Below are 16497 nucleotides of genomic sequence, written 5' to 3' on the forward strand. Positions count from 1 at the left end.
TGCTGGTTTTTGTCCAGTTTGTCAAAGATCAGATGGTTGTAGATGTGTGGCATTACTTCCAAGGCCTCTGTTTTGTTCCATTGGTCTATATCTCTGTTTTGGTACCAGTACGGTGCTGTTTTGATTACTGTAGCCTTGTAGTATACTTTAAAGTCAGGAAGTGTGATACCTTCAGCTTTGTTCTTTTTTATTAGGATTGTCTTGGCTATGCAGGCTCTTTTTTGATTCCATATGAAGTTTAAGGTGGTTTCTTCCAGTTCTGTGAAGAAGGTCAATGGTAGCTTCATGGGGATAGCATTGAATCTGTAAATTACTTTGGACAGTATGGCCATTTTCACGATATTGATTCTTCCTAACTAGGAGCATGGAATGCTTTTCCATCTATTTGTGTCCTCTTATTTCCTTGAGCAGTAGTTTGTAGTCCTCCTTGAAGAAGTCCTTCACGTCCTTTGTTAGTTGTATTCCTCTGTATTTTATTCTCTTTGTAGCAATTGTGAATGGGAGTTTGCTCATGGTCTGGCTCTTTGTCTGTTATCGGAGTATAGGAATGCTTGTAATTTTTGCACATTGATTTTGTATCCTGAGACTTTGCTAATGTTGCTTATCATCTTAAGGAGATTTTGGGCTGAGACAATGGAGTCTTCAAAATATACAATCATGTCCTGCAAATAGAGACAATCTGGCTTCCTCTTTTCCTAACTGAATACCCTTTATTTCTTTTTCTTGCCTGATTGCTCTGGCTAGAACTTCCAGTACTATATTGAATAGGAGTGGTGAGAGAGGGCACCCTTGTCTAGAGTTAGTTTTCAAAGAGAATGCTTCCAGTTTTTGCCCATTCAGTATGGTATTGGCTGTGGGGTTGTCATAAATAGCTTTTATTATTTTGCGATACATTCTATTGATACCTAGTTTATTAAGAGTTTTTAGCATAAAGGGCTGTTGAATTTTGTCAAAGGCCTTCTCCGCATCTATTGAGATAATCATGTGGTTTTTCTCTTTGGTTCTGTTTATGTGATGGATTACGTTTATAGATTTGTGTATGTTGAACTAGCCTTGCATCCCCAGGACGAAGCCTACTTGATCATGATGGATAAGTTTTTTGATGTGCAGAAGCCAAAATAGACAAATGAGATCTAATTAAACTTAAGAGCTTCTGCACAGCAAAAGAAACAATCATTAGAGCAAACAGAATGAGAAAAAATTTTGCAAGCTACCCATCTGACAAAGGGCTAATATCCACAATCTACGAAGAGCTAAAACAAACATATAAGGAAAAAACAAACAACCCCATCAAAAAGTGGGCAAATGATATGAACACTTTTCAAACAAAGACATTTATGTGGCCGAAAAACATGAAAAAATGCTCATCATCACTGGTCATTAGAGAAATGCAAATCAAAACCACATTGAGATACCATCTCACACCAGTTCGAATAGTGATCATTAAAACATCTGGAGACAACAGATGCTGGAGAGGATGTGGAGAAATAGGAATGCTTTTATACTGTTGGTGGGAGCGTAAACTAATTCAACCATTGTGGAAGACAGCGTGGCAATTCCTCAAGGATCTAGAACCAGAAATACCATCTGACCCAGTAATCCCATTACTGGGTATATACCCAAAGGATTATAAATCAGTATATTATAAAGACACATACACACATATGTTCATTGTGGCACTGTTTACAATAGCAAAGACTTAGAACTAACCCAAATGCCCATCAAAGATAGACTAGATAAAGAAAATATGGCACATATACACCAAATGCAGCCATAAAAAAGGATGAGTTCATGTCCTTTGCAGAGACATGGATGAATCTGGAAACCATCATTCTCAGCATACTGACACAAGAACAGAAAACCAAATACTGCATATTCTCACTCATAAGTGGGTATTGAACAATAAGACATGGACACAGGGAGGGGAACGTCACACACTGGGGTCTGTTTGGGGGGTGGGGGGCTTGGGGAGGGATAGCAGGGGTGGGGAGATTGGGGAGGGATAACATTAGGACAAATACCTAATGTAGGTGTCATGGGGATGGAGGCAGTAAACCACCATGGCATGTGTATACCTATGTAACAGTCCTGCAGGATCTGCTCATGTACCCCAGAACTTAAAAGTAAAATTTTTTTTTAAAAAAGAAAAATATACAGAAAAAGTAGCAAAAAAGAATTTTGGGGCCACTGCAATGGAATAAATGTATTTTTGCATTGTGAGGACATGAATTTTGGAGGCCAGAGTAGAATGCCATGGTTTGAATGTGTCCCCTAATGTTCATGTGTTGGAAACTTAATTCCGAATGGAACAGTATTGGGAGGTGGGACATAATAATAAGTGATGAGGTTGGCCGGGTGTGGTGGCTTATACCTGTAATCCCAGCACTTTGGGAGGCCGAGGCAGGTGGATCATGAGGTCAGGAGTTCAAGATCAGCCTGGCCAATGTGGTGAAACCCTGTCTCTACTAATAATACAAAAAGTAGCCGGGCATGGTGACACATGCCTGTAGTCCCAGCTACTTCGGAGGCTAAAGCAGGAGAATTGCTTTAACCCGAGAGGTGGAGGTTACAATGAGCTGAGATCACACCACAGCACTCCAGCCTGGGTGACAGAGCAAGACTCCATCTCAAAAAAAAGAAGTGATTAGGTCATGAGGGCTCTACCCTCATTAATAGATTAATGTCATTATCTCAGGAGTGGGTTAGTTATTGCAAGAGTGGCTGTGTTATAAAAGCAAGTTTGGTTCTTCCTGTTCCCTCACTCATACCCTCTCTTGTCCTTCCACCTTTCATTATGGCATAATGCAGTGTGAAGGCTCCATGTTCTTGGACTTCCCAGTCTCCAGTACAATGAGCCAAACAAATTTCTGTTTATTATGAATTACCTAGTCTGTGGTATTCTGTTAAAGCAATGTAAAACAGACTGGGACACTGCCTGTTTCAAAACCTCCAATGGCTTCTAGTTGCATTTTGTACATTGTCCAAGCTCTTTACTTTGACCTAATAAGATAGAGCAGCCCCTACCAAAATATCTGATCTTATCCTATACTATGTTGTTTGTTTGAGATGCTTCCAGCTATAATTTGTTCTCTCTTCATGGCCTTTGCACCCTGTGTAAAATGTTCTCTCATCATCTTTCTCATCATCCACATCTCAGCTCTAGGGTCAGCTCCTCAGAGAGGCTTTCCCTGGTCATCCCAACTTAGTAGCCCCCTACTCTGATCAGTATCTCATCACATCACCCTGGTTTTGTTTTTCTTTTATTTATTTTGAAGGGGGGGCAGTTCACTCAAGACCTGGGCTGTGTCCAGGTCAAATGCCTGCTTTATTCAACAGGAAATGCTCAAGTGGGACCCATCCCCACCTTTCACAGTATAAAGTGAACAGGGAGCAAGGCAGGAAGCTAGAAAAATAACATGCATCCCGACGATCCAGAAAGACCCTGCTAAGACTGGTCAGCATGAGAGAACAAAAGAGGTGACAGAAAAGCCTTGGGCAGCCTGAGCCACGATGGGCCTAGCAGAAGTAGTTGGGACATTCATGGGGAAACAAATCCCAGGCTTGATTAAAGGTGTCCACAACAGCCGGCTCCATGGGCCCTTCCTCTGCCACTGCCAAGTTCTGCTCCAGCTGCGCCAGGCCGGACATGCCCAGGATGACCACGTCTCTCTGGGCACCCTGCAGCTGTGAGTGGTGGTACATCCACTGGAGGGTGTCTGAGGTCATACTAGGGGCACTGGCACCATATGCAGCCTGCACGGCCTTCTCCACCAGGGCAGTGGCCTCGAAATGATGCTCCTTCCAGAAGCAATTCCTGTAGGTCTCAGCCCAGCTATTCACAAAGAAGCGACCCACGGGCTGTTTCCTGTCCTTGTTCTCATATAGAACCTCTGTCCAGAGTGCCTGAGACAGGGGAAGAGCTCCGTTTCCACCTGCCGGGTGGTGGCATTGTACAACCCTGGTACACAGTGGGCAGGATCTAGCCATTGCTCTTGCAGAGTGTACAGATCTTGATCACTTCCCAGGTGGCATAGTTGGAGAGACCAAGCTCAACGAACTTTCTCTCCTGGTGCAGCTGGTGGCAGACACACAGAGTCTCTTCCACTGTGATGCTGTGGTCAGGTGCATGTAGGTAGAAGAGGTTCACTTGGGGACACTGCAGCCTCTTCAATGACGTTTCCAGTTGGGACCATACACTGTCAGGCTTTAGTGATTTTCTATCCCAAGGGTTGGCCTTGGTGACAAATTTCACTCTGCAGTCACTGCTGCCCAGTCCCAGCCCCAGGCCGCCCAGGATGGTCTCAGACTGTACATGAAGGCCGTGTCCAGCTTGGTGTGGCTGCACTCCAGGAAGGCATGCACTGCTGCGGTGCTGGCAGATGTATCCATGCAGTGCCCCATCTCCATGGTGCCCAGCACCATGACGGGCCTGGCCGGGACACCCAACGCGGCCTGCAGTGGTGGTGGACAGGACATGGCAAGCACATGGGCCTCGGGTGGCAGGGAGCAACGTGTGCAGTGGATGGCAGCATGGGGCATGGTGCGACACATGGTGCTCAGCACGGCTGTGGCGCCTGCCCATCATCCTGCTTTATTTTCTCCCTATGACTAACATTATCTGAAATTGTCTGTTCATTTATTGTTTTGCTTATTATTATATATCTTCAATACCACTAGAATATAAACTTCATGAGATGGCAACCTTATTTGCCTTCGTCCTGCTGAATGTCTACCGACTAGCATGGTACTTAGTAAGTGTTCAGTGGATATTTGTTGAATGAATGAGTCAGGATATGGACGGGAGTTGTTGAAACCATGGGAAGTATATGATCATATGATCACCTCAAGGAGAGCCTGAAGAGTTAAATGTGGTTTGTAAAGGAACGAGTAGAGGAAAGAATGCCTACAAAGCAATTTGGAGGAATAACCAGGGTGGTAGGAGGAGAAACAGCAAAGTGTGATGTTACAGAAGGCAAGCCTACTTTTCTCCCCAGAAGCAACCAATGCTAACAGATGGGTGGGTATCCTTCCAAATCATGTTCTATATATTTACATACATTCACAAATGTTTATATTACGTGCATATGTAGTTTTGGTTTTTATATAAATGAGCTCATAGTACATGTATTATTCTATCACTTGCTTTTTAAAAAATAACAGCTTTATTGAGCTATAATTTGCACATTACGCAATTCACACATTTAAAGTGTACAGTTCAGTTGTTTTTAGTATATTCATGAATGTGTGCAACCACTGCCATAGTCAATTTTTAGAACGTTTTCATCACCCCAGAAAGAAACCCTGTATCCTTTAGCTATCGCCTCCTTATCCCTCAACCCTTAGCAACCACTAATCTACTCTCAGTCGCTATAGATTTCCCTATTCTGGACTTTCATATTAATGAAAGAATATGTGATCTTTGTGACTGGCTTACTTTACTTATCACAGTGTTTTCAAGGTTCATCTATGTTGTAGCACGACTCAGAACTTCATTCTTTTTATTGCTGAATAAAATTGCTCTTGGAGGCCAGGCATGGTAGTACATGCTGGTAATCTCAGCACTTTGGGAGGCTGAGGCAGGTGGATCACTTGAGCTCAGGAGTTAAGACCAATCTGGGCAACATGGCAAAACCCTGTCTCTACAAAATACAAAAAAATTAGCTGGATATAGCAGTGTGTACCTATAGTCCAAGCTACCCAGGAGGCTGAAGTGGGAGGATTGTTTGAGCCTGGAAGGTCAAGGCTGAAGAGTGCTATGATTGTGCTACTGCATTCCTGCCTGGGCAATAGGCAAAAAACAAAACAAAAAGGAAAAAAAAAAACAACCCGGAACTTGCTCTTGGTATATCCATTGTGTGGATATACTACATTTTGTTTATCCATTCATCATTTGGACATTTGGGTAGTTTCTACTTTTTGGCTATTATAAATAACATGGCTATGAGTATTCATGTTCCAGTTTTTGTGTGGACAGATATTTTCATGTCTTTGGGTAATGTATCTAGGAGTAGAATTGCTGGGTCATATGGTAACCCTATGTTTAACATTTTGAGGAACTTCTGGATTGTTTTTCAAAGTGGCTAATCCATTTTACGTTTCCACCAGCAGTACATGAGGCTTCCAGTTTCTCTACATCTTTTTCAACAGTTGTTAGTATCTGTCCTTTTGATTATAGCCATACTAGGGGGTGTGATATCACATGCTTTTTCATTTAATGTGTATGGAATATTTTTCTGTACCAGCATGTATAGATATCTTACTTTTTTTTTTTTTTTTTGAGATGGCATCTCACTCTCGCTCTGTAGCCCAGGCTGGAATGCAGTGGCATGATCTCAGCTCACTGCAACCTCCATCTCCCGGGTTCAAGTGATTCTCCTGCCTCAGCCTCCCAAGTAGCTGGGATTACAGGCATCCACCACCATGCCTGGTGAATTTTTGTATTTTTAGTAGAGACAGGGTCTTGCCATGTTAGCCAGGCCGGTTTCAAACTCCTGACCTCAAGTGATCCACCCACCTTGGCCTCCCAAATTGCTGGGATTACAGGCACAAGCCACTGTGCCCAGCCGGTATCTTACATATTTAACTGCTGCACAGTTTTCCACGGAAACCATGCTTTTCAAGATGTTCCTGCCTATATCATTGTGTTATTTCTTCCACCAGGGCTTAGAAGCCTGGAAATAGAAACAGTGATGGTGGATCAATTCACTTGATCTAGATTTGGAAGTGAGAAGAATGTGGATGGTAATGGTGAGAGAAGATTTGAAATAATTTATCGACCATGTGGTGCAGATCAATCCAGTGCATAAGTAACTGACAAGGAGCTGGAGTAGATGGTATAGCATAGTGGCTAGAACCCTAAAAGAAGGGGTTTTCTATGGAAGTGGAAAGATAGCTTTTTGTTTTGTTTTGCATTTACCCATTCCTTCTGTTTAGGTTTTTTTTTTTTAAATATTGAGTTATTCACTGCTTTGCCTTCTTTTTTTGAGACAGAGTCTCATTCTGTCACCCAGGCTGGAGTACGGTAGCGATCTTGGCTCACTGCAACCCCTGCCTCCCAGGTTCCAGTGATTCTTGTTCCTCAACCTCCCAGGTAGCTGGGATTACAGATGCCCACCACCATGCCCGGCTAATGTTTGTGTTTTTATTAGAGATGAGGTTTTACCATGTTGGCTAGGCTGGTCTTGAACGCCTGACCTCAAGTGACCTGCCCACCTCGGCATCCCAAAGTGCTGGGATTATAGGCTTGAGCCACTGTGCCTGGCCTGCTTTGCCTTCTTAAACAGATGATTCAGAACATAATATAACCTTGTCTTGTGACTCAGATGGTCATTATGATAATCTGCTTTTTCCCTGGACTTCTGAGGCATGTAGGAATATGTCTTCCCTATGTCTTTTCCCTAAGTGTGTTCTGGATTTTTGTGCTTTTGAAGAAGTTCTGAGATCAACGTATTCTTGGTTCTTCTAATGTATAGCTGTTTGACTAAGGACTGACTCCATGTATCTCCTATGAAGTAAAGTTCATGGGTTTTATGACAGCAATTTTTCATGCTGCTTAGATGATTTTTCTCATCTAGGTTTTTAGTTATATTATGGCAGAGGTTATAAGAAATCTGATCTCCAGAGAGGTGTTGGTATTTCTTTAATTTGGCATAGACTGTTTTTGACAAGCTAGTTTTCTAGCATTGAACAATTTAATGAATGAGTATGTTCATAGTCACCCTATCCACATTATTTTTAATGGTAGAAAACTGTCTAATACAGTAGCCATTAGCTACATGTGGATTTTTCAATTTAAATATAAACTAATTAAGAGTAGACTGGGCACAGTGGCTCACGCCTGTAATCCCAGCACTTTGGAAGGCTGAGTTGGGTGGATCATTTGAGGTCAGGAGCAGTTTGAGACCAGCCTGGCCAACATGGTGAAACCCCGTTTCCACTAAAAATACAAAAATTAGCCGGGCATGGTGATACATGCCTATAATCCCAGCTACTCGGGAGGCTGAGACAGAAGAGTTGCTTGAATCCGGGGGGCAGAGGTTGCAGTGAGCCAAAATGGCGCCACTGCACTCCAACCTGGGTGACAGAGCAAGACTCTGTCTCAAAAAAAAAAAAAAGTAAGTACAATATTCAGTTCCCTAATTGTACTAGCTACATTTCAAGCACTTAGTAGTCACACACAGCAGGCATCTAGCATGCTCCCTCTTGGAAGTTCCCAGGGGACAGGAAGAGACTGGCTTTGTATATGTTCCTCTTACAAGTACTGAAGTTAGGAATTTCAAGAAGGAAATGAAACCGCTCCTAAAAGATCCCCTTGGTTTAGCAGACCAGCTGGACCAATTCCTAGGACCCAGCTTTTACACCTGGGCTGAAATGATGTCTATCATGAATACCCTGTTCACAGGAAAAGAAAGAGGAATGATTGGCAGAGTGGCCATGACTGTCTGGGAGAGGCAGCACCCTCCTGGGCAAGGAGTCTTGCCAGCCAAACAAAAATTTTCAAATGTTGATCCCAAGTGGGATAATAACAATCCCAGGGACTGGGCCCAAATGCAGGACCTCGGGGAACTAATAATTAAAGAGATCAAAGAGTCCACTCCTAGGACACAAAATCTCTCAAAGGCATTCAAGATTCAACAAGAAAAAGAGGAAACTCCCTCTGCATTCCTGCAGAGGCTCCTGAGAAAATACTCCAGATTAGATCTGGAGGACCCAGCAAGACAAGACCTTTTGAAGGTTAACTGTGTAACTAAGAGCTGGCCTGACATTACAAAAGAGTGATGAATGGGATGAGAAACCAATTGAGGAATTACTGAGGAAAGCTCAGAAGGTCTTTGTAAGGAGAGAGGAAGAGAAGCAGAAACAAAGACGAAAAGCATGGTTTCCACTGTGGAAGAGGTAGTCAGAAAAAGGTTAGATCAAGATACCTCTTGAACAATAGAATAATAGATTTCAACACAGAGAAAGAAGGGAAATGCAGGGAAAAGCTCCTAAGACTATGAGTGGATGTTACAAGTGTGGAAAGCCAGGGCATTTTAAGAGAGAATGTCTTGAATGGAAAAAAGAAAAGGTGATCTCCTTCATGACCGTTGATGATCTGGTGGGAAAGGGCAGCATTTCCACTGGCTCCTTATTGTCAGTGGGGCACCACCGTTGATGAAGACTAGTGGGGCCAGGGGTTCCTTCTGAGTAAGACCCACCAAGAACCCTTGATAAATTTGAAGGTGGGACCCGAGGATGAAGAAGTAACATTTTTGGTTGATACTGGGATGGCTCGCTCCTCCCTAATCCACCAACCAAGGGGTATAGAACTCTCTAAGGAAAAATTGACAGTATCAGGGGTAAAAGGGGAGGGATTTCATGTTCCGATATTCAGGAAAATGTTAATAGTTTGGGACTCTTACATGTTCCTGAAGCAGGAACTAACCTCCTGGGTTGAGACCTGCTTATGAGATTGGATGTTTAGGATAGAAATAAAGGAAGGACAAATAAAAGTAATGATGGGCCTCCTAATAGAGGAAGAGGAAAAAAAATTAATCCCCTTGTGTGGGTTAGGGAAGGCAACAAGGTAGGGTTAAAAGTCACACCCTTACAGATTAAACTAAAACATCCAGGAGAAGTAGTTTTCAGAAAACAATATCCTATTTCTGTTGAAGGGAGAAAAGGTCTCCAACAGGTAATAGAGGGATTGATTAAAGATGGACCATTAGAACCCTGCATGTCCCCATACAATACTCCAGTTCTCTCAGTCAAAAAGCCTGATGGGTTGTATCGATTAGTGCAAGACTTAGGGGCTATGAATTAAATTGTCCAGACCCACCACCCTGTGGTGCCTAACCCCTACACCCTACTTAATAAGATACCCTGTGAACATAAGTGGTTCGGTGTGGTGGATCTAAAAGATACATTCTGGGCATGTCCCCTAGATTTTAGGAGTAGGGACTTCTTTGCCTTTGAATGGAAAAATCCTATAACTGGGAGAAAACAACAGTACTGCTGGACTTTGCTGCCACAAGGTTTCACGGAAGCCCCAAACGTATTTGGTCAAATCATAGAAAAAGTCCTGGAGGAATTCCAACCTACCAGGGGAACCCAGTCATTATAATATGTAGATGATCTTTTAATTTCTGGGGAGAGGAGGGCCAAGGTATCAGAAACCACCATAAGCTTGCTTAATTTCCTAGGAGAAAGGGATTGTGAGTCTCTAAGAAAAAATTGTAGTTTGTAGAAAAAGAAGTTAAATATTTAGGACATCTGATTAGTGAAAGGAAGTAGAGAATAAACCCAAAGAAAATATCAGGAATAGTGGGCCTGCCTTTGCCTAAGACAAAGACAGAACTCCAAAAATTTTTAGGTTCAACTGGCTGCTGTAGGTTACGGGTTGACTCATATGCTCAAAAGACAAAAATTCTGTATCTCAAGTTACTAGAGGAGGAACCCGATCCCTTGCAATGGTCCCCAGAGGAAATTCAGGCAGTGAAAGAGCTAAAGCAGGCCCTCATTACAGCCCCGGTCCTGGACCTCCCATCTTTAGAGAAACTATTCCATCTGTTTGTAACAGTAGACCAGCATGTGGCCTTGGAGTGCTCACTAAAACCTGGGGAGGGAAGAGGCAACCTGTTGCTTTTGTCTCCAAGCTTCTCGATCCTATCTCTCGGGGGTGGCCCAAATGTGTGCAAGCAGTAGCTGCCACAGCCCTACTGGTAGCATCAAAAGCTAACATTTGGTAGGGCCCTAATAGTAAGCACTCCACACCAGGTCAGGAATATATTAAATCAAAAAACCAGGAGGTGGTTAACGGATTCCTGGATTCTAAAACATGAAGTCATATTACCAGAAAAAGATGATTTTGTCGTAACAACAGATACTTGCTTGAATCCAGCCAGTTTCCTATGGAAAGGAGAGGAGAACAAAGAGACCTCAGACTGTATCTGCTTAGATATCAAACCAAAGTCAGACCAGAGCTTAGGGAAGCTCCACTACGTGATGGGATAAGGCTGTTTGTGGATGTTTCGTCCCAAGTGACAGATGGCAAGAGGCATAATGGCTATGCTGTCATTGATGGAAATAAACACTTTAGTCCACCAAATAATGTCCCTAAAAGGGTAGAAATAATTGAGGTAAAGGATTTAAGGCCAACTTTAGAAATTGAGACAGGGTACAGGGATGTGAGTGCCTGCGTTGAATGGGTCAAATTTTCGGTACAAGCCCTCAAAAAGAGTAATTGCCGTGTATGTGCTGTGGGATGACCTCAGGCACAGGTGGTTTCATTTCCTCTAGGATGGGATACCAATCCTGAAGGAATGTGTTGCATGTTGGCTCTATACCAGGACAAGGATGCATGTGGAAATGAGACTTGTAAGAGCCTGTCGTTGCTCTTTCCCTCATTGTGGAGGTCAGATCCAAAAGCGATCCCCTTCCTTTTTCTCTATAGGGAATATAGACCACTCCTCTTGCCTCTCTAGGCAGGGAGCAGAGTTCAACAAGCCCATGGGAGAACTCTCAATTTGTACCCACATCCTAAACATCACTGGTGAGTCAGGCAATGGCAATTACTCAGCTCCCCATATACCCTGGGCTGATGTGTGGTGGTATTATGGGAAAAGATACTTCTATGACCTGTTAGTTACTGTCTGGGACTTGTGCTATAGTCCAGTTGGCCATTCTCTTCACCCTAGCATTCCATAAGATACCCAAAAATACACATGACCACCAAAACTGGAGAGATTGGACAAATTCTTTTGATACCAATATATATATTGACTCATTAGGAGTCCCCAGAAGGCTATCTAATAAATTTAAGGCCCAAAGCCAAATAGCTGCTGGGTTTGAGTCAGCACTCTTCTGGTGATCAACTATTAATAAGAATGTGGATTGGATTAACTACATCTGTTATGATCAACAGAGATTCATCACTTATACTCAGAATGCCCTCAAAGGGGTAGCTAGTTAGATGCCACCAGCTGAATGGCCTGGGAAACAGGCTTGCACTAGGCATACTAGGAGTAAAAGGGGGTATATGTGTTATGCTGGGTGGAAAATGTACTTTCATTCCCAACAATACTGCCCCAGATGGGACCATCATAAAAACTTTACAAGGACTGACAACTCTAGCCAACAAACTGGCAGAAAATAGTGGAATTGATGACCCATTTACAGGTTGGCTAGAAGGTTGGTTTGGAATATGGAAAGACATGGTAGCTTCAATCCTTACATCTCTCATAATTGTGGCAGTAGTCTTAACAGCAGTGGGATGTTGTATTATCCTTCGTGTGAGGGGAGTAGCACAGAGATTAATTGAAACAGCTATTAATAAACAAATGTCCATGACTTACCAGCATAATAACCTGCCACTATTAGAAACTAAATTAAACTCACTCTCCTATGAGGAAGAAAGTAGACGACTTCTATAGTGATTCAAAGACCAACAGGGTTTAGATGAAAATGAGACCAAAGGAAGTAAATAGAAAAGGGGAGGAAATTTGTGAGAAAACATCTTACATGGCCCATTTTCAAGGCATGATAAATCTAAGTACTGGCAACCAGGCTGTGGACGTAACAAACCGCATGGCTCATGTACCTAGGAAGTCATGATAAGGGGACAGAATGTAGAGGAGGGGTCAGCCCATAAAAAGGAAGAAAGTTTCATTATTGAGAAATCGAAACTTAAGCAGGGAAGGGGACTGGGGTATAACTTTATAAGGGATAATAAAACTTAGGTGACATCTGGTACTATTGTAACCCCATAGCACTCGACCAGTGAAGAACTGCGGGAGGGACTCGCATGCTAGGAGATAAATTATCTGCCCTAACTGCCCCAGGTGTGCCTGCCTGCCAGACACCCAATCTTGCAAGACCACCATTAAAGGTCTTCCTTCCATTGTTCTTCCTGTCTCCAAGTCCATTTTTTGGGTTTGGACAGGTGAATGTTTTTTTCACATTTTCTGTCTTTAGCCTATCTGGAAACACCAAAATATGATTGTTATGACTCTCAAAATATGATGATTCTGTGAGTATAGTGGTATAGGAGTATCTTATCAGCAAGACAAATCCACAGCTAACTCAATATCCTATCAGAGTGTCTGACTACTGTAATGCAGTTATTTCAGGGCTAATCTCTGCTAACTTTTCTTCTCAAACACACACACACACACACACACACACACACACACACACACAGATATGGATGCACATGCAAACAAAAAACAAGGGACTTGATATATTAGCCAAAGCTAAGCCTTCTGAGCTTCTCTTTGCCTAAAATAAAGGATGATAAATGAAAGTCTGAATCATTCCTAGGAGAAGCAGCAGCAGACACGGATGCGTAATTGGTCTTGTACTTCCAGTCTTGGCAAGATGGCATAGACTCATTTCTCCCTGCCTCTCCCAGGTAAGTCCAACCAAAAACCCTGGAAATAATTCAACAGGTGGCCACAGGAGAATTCTAAAAGGTGTAAAGGGGAAGGCAGAATGATTAGGAATCCCAGAACTGGAGGAACACCATACTAGCAGGGTACCTTGTGACTCTCAATGACAGAGTGTAACCCAGGCCCAGCATTTCCCAAACCCCAAACCTAGCAACAGAAAATGGTTTCTGTAGGTTACTTTCTCCTCTGCATTGAATGGGAGTCCTACTGACACCACCAGGTAAGCCTAGCAGCTCCAGCAAGTGGGATTTAGCAAGGCGCCCCACTGACAATAAGGAGCCGGTGGAAGTGCTGTCCTTTCCCACCAGATCAGAGACTCCCCTACTCCACTGAAAGATACTCTCCAGGCAAGTGTACCACCAAGGGGAAACCTGACCCTGACAAGTAGCCTGGCCCAGGAAGCCTGTTTGTCTTCATTGTCTTGAGGCTTCTCTCTTCCTCTGAGAGATATCAGGAAGGCAGGCAGCAAATTCAGGGGAGTCCCACCAGAACAAGCAGAGACAAGGAAGATTCTTTGTTTCCATAGACTAGAAAAATCATTTCCCCCACCTAGAGGCACAAGGCAACCCTGTGTGAGGAAGACTCTGCTTCCTCAGGTAGCACCAGCAGGGCAGAGTGGATCCATTAGCACCACATGAAGCAAGTAGACCAAAATAGCACTACAGAGGCTCTGAAACTAAATTGTCACTGGAATCACAGCCTTTGAAAGTAGGCCAGGACCTGCATGCTAAACCTAAACAGACTGACTGCCTGCTAAAATAAAATATTTAAGTAGGCATCAGAGCCTTCTAACATAATAGTCAACATATCCAAAATATGATAAAAAATCACCCTAAGACAATGAACTGATACCAACACCAAGATGAATTAGATGTTGAAATTATCTGACAAGGGTTTTAATGTAGCCACCACAAAAATGCTTTAATAAGTAATTGCAAAGTCTCTTGAAATAAATGAAAAAAGTATAAAATCTTAGTATAGCAATAGAAATTATAAAAAAAGAATCAAATATACTCCAGGCCAGTCTGATGTGGTACATTCAGTTTCTGATTAGGAACCTGGAGTAGGGCAAGGACAGGATAAGATGGGAAGTACATGTGTGGTTCTGTGATGGTGTTGCAGCTGCATTATTTCATCACAAGGGGCTCTTATGTTGTTAAAGGACACAGATCTGAATCTTGACTGAGTAGTTTTCTCAGGGGCATGGAGCACTTCCTGTGGAGTCAGGAATTGGGAAACTTGGTTTTAACCTTTATGTGGCTGTGTGACTATTTCTTATCTGCCTCTTTCTGGGAATAGGAATTAATTCAAATCCAGGAAGGGAGTCTGGTCAAATACAAGTAACAATCAATAGCCCAATGGCAACCTTCCCTTCCCATGAGTACTCACTGCGTGCCAGACACTGAACTAGATCTCTTTGTGAGCATCCATTCATGGAATCCTCACAGCAGCCCTCCACTGAGGGCATTTTTGAGATCTTGGGCTTAATTGAGTTAAAGTTCCCTTAGTAGACACCTGGGGTAGCCTACAAAGCCCTGTGCCAGGTATAGATATAGGTGATGCTGTGATGACACCCTTCATAGACACATGTGACCAGAGCTCACAGCAGGTAGGGGGCAAGCAAGATCCTGGGATGGAACAACGTGCAGGTCCCAAGGAACAAGTGGACACATTCTGGGAGTGTTTGATAAGATTTCCCCTTGGCAGGGTATTTAAGTTGGGCCTCCAGATACTGGTGAAAGCATGGACTTTGGCATCAGGAAGACTTGCTTTCAAGTCCCAACTCCTTTGCATCTTGGCAATGGGACCTTGGTTAAATTAAATCATCTAAAAAAAAAAAAAAGAACTTAACCTGACTGAGTCTCAGCTTCCTCATCTGTAAAATGGGTGTAAGTATTGCTATAATCATTGTTGGGTTGTTGTGAAGAAGAAATGGGAAAATGATCAGAGCAGCCCCAGGCAGGGATAGTCTGTGCCTCTTTACTTGAAGGCCCCTTCTGACACTCCTTCTTCCAGGATTCCTTTTTTGATCTCTTCTTCCTTCAAACTCATACTTAATCAGTCATTTTATACATGATTAAAACACCTGTTCACACTTTTAAAAGAAGCAAATGAAAATTACAGAACTGAAAAATATTTTTAAAAATTGCTGGATAGGATCAATTATAGAATAGAGATGGCAGAGGACAGAATCAGTAAACATGTGTATAGATCAATAGAATTTACCCAGCCTGAACAAAAGAGGGAAAATAGACTGAAAAAAAACTGGATAGGGCCTCAGGGACCTATTGGAAATAACAAAGGATCCAACATTCATATCATCAGAGTCCCAGAAGGATAACAAAACCAGACAGAACAAAGCAAGAAAACTATAGATGAATATCTTTCATGGACTTAGACACAGAAACCACCACAAAATATTAGCCAAATGAATCCAACAATGTAGAAAAGAACTGTACTCTGGGATTCATTCCCACATATACAGTTCAATATTTTAAGATTCATCAATATAATCCACCATATCAGCAGACTGAAATCATTGACCATATCAACTGGCACAGAAAAAGCATTTAATAACATTCAACTTTTTTGTTTTTGAGACAAGGTCTCACTTTGTCACCCAGGCTGGAGTGCAGTGGCACAAACATGGTTCACTGCAGCCTTGACCTCCTGGGTTGAAGTTATCCTCCCTCCTCAGTTCTCCCAGTAGCTGGTCCTGTAGGTGTGTGCCATCGTGCCTGGCTAATTTTTTGTAGGGACAAGGTTTCACCATGTTGTCTGGGTTGGTCTTGAACTCTTGAGCTCAGGCAATCTACCCACCTCAGCCTCCCAAAATTGCTGAGATTACAGGCATAAGCCACCACACCCAGCCAAATTAAAAACTCTCAGTACACTAGAAATAGAGGGGAACTTCCTTAACTTCATAAAGAACATCTACAAAAAAACCTACAACTGGCATTATACATAATGGTGAAAGACTGATTTCTTTCTCAAGTCAGAACAAGGCAAGCACATCCGTTCTCTCCTCTTCTTCTTCTCTTCCTCTCCTCCTCCTCCTCCTCCTCCTCCTTCT

At 42.8% G+C, this 16497-nt stretch overlaps 1 protein-coding gene and 1 pseudogene across 24 annotated transcripts in view; one reads left to right on the forward strand and one right to left on the reverse strand.

The window, feature by feature from the left end:
- The window catches only part of LOC144580984 (uncharacterized), a 94757-nt gene that overhangs the window by 37426 nt on the left and 40834 nt on the right, over nt 1-16497 (forward strand). For 16 of the 23 annotated variants that reach the window (XR_013531415.1, XR_013531430.1, XR_013531420.1 and 13 more), the window contains one exon: nt 13297-13387. The exons of the other annotated variants lie outside the window; for them this stretch is intronic. Coding sequence is in view for 2 of the 16 variants with exons in the window: in XM_078362470.1 (XP_078218596.1) it covers nt 13297-13387 (91 nt within the window). In the remaining 14 variants the exon portion in view is untranslated. The remainder of the gene's footprint in view (nt 1-13296; nt 13388-16497) is intronic. 23 annotated transcript variants of the gene reach the window in all.
- LOC128930680 (aflatoxin B1 aldehyde reductase member 2 pseudogene) lies at nt 2150-14293 on the reverse strand (annotated as a pseudogene). Its single transcript, XR_008478955.2, has one exon. The product of XR_008478955.2 is annotated as an aflatoxin B1 aldehyde reductase member 2 pseudogene (transcript).

This window comes from Callithrix jacchus, chromosome X, assembly GCF_049354715.1.
Source record: "Callithrix jacchus isolate 240 chromosome X, calJac240_pri, whole genome shotgun sequence".
Classification (NCBI taxonomy): Eukaryota; Metazoa; Chordata; class Mammalia; order Primates; family Cebidae; genus Callithrix; species Callithrix jacchus.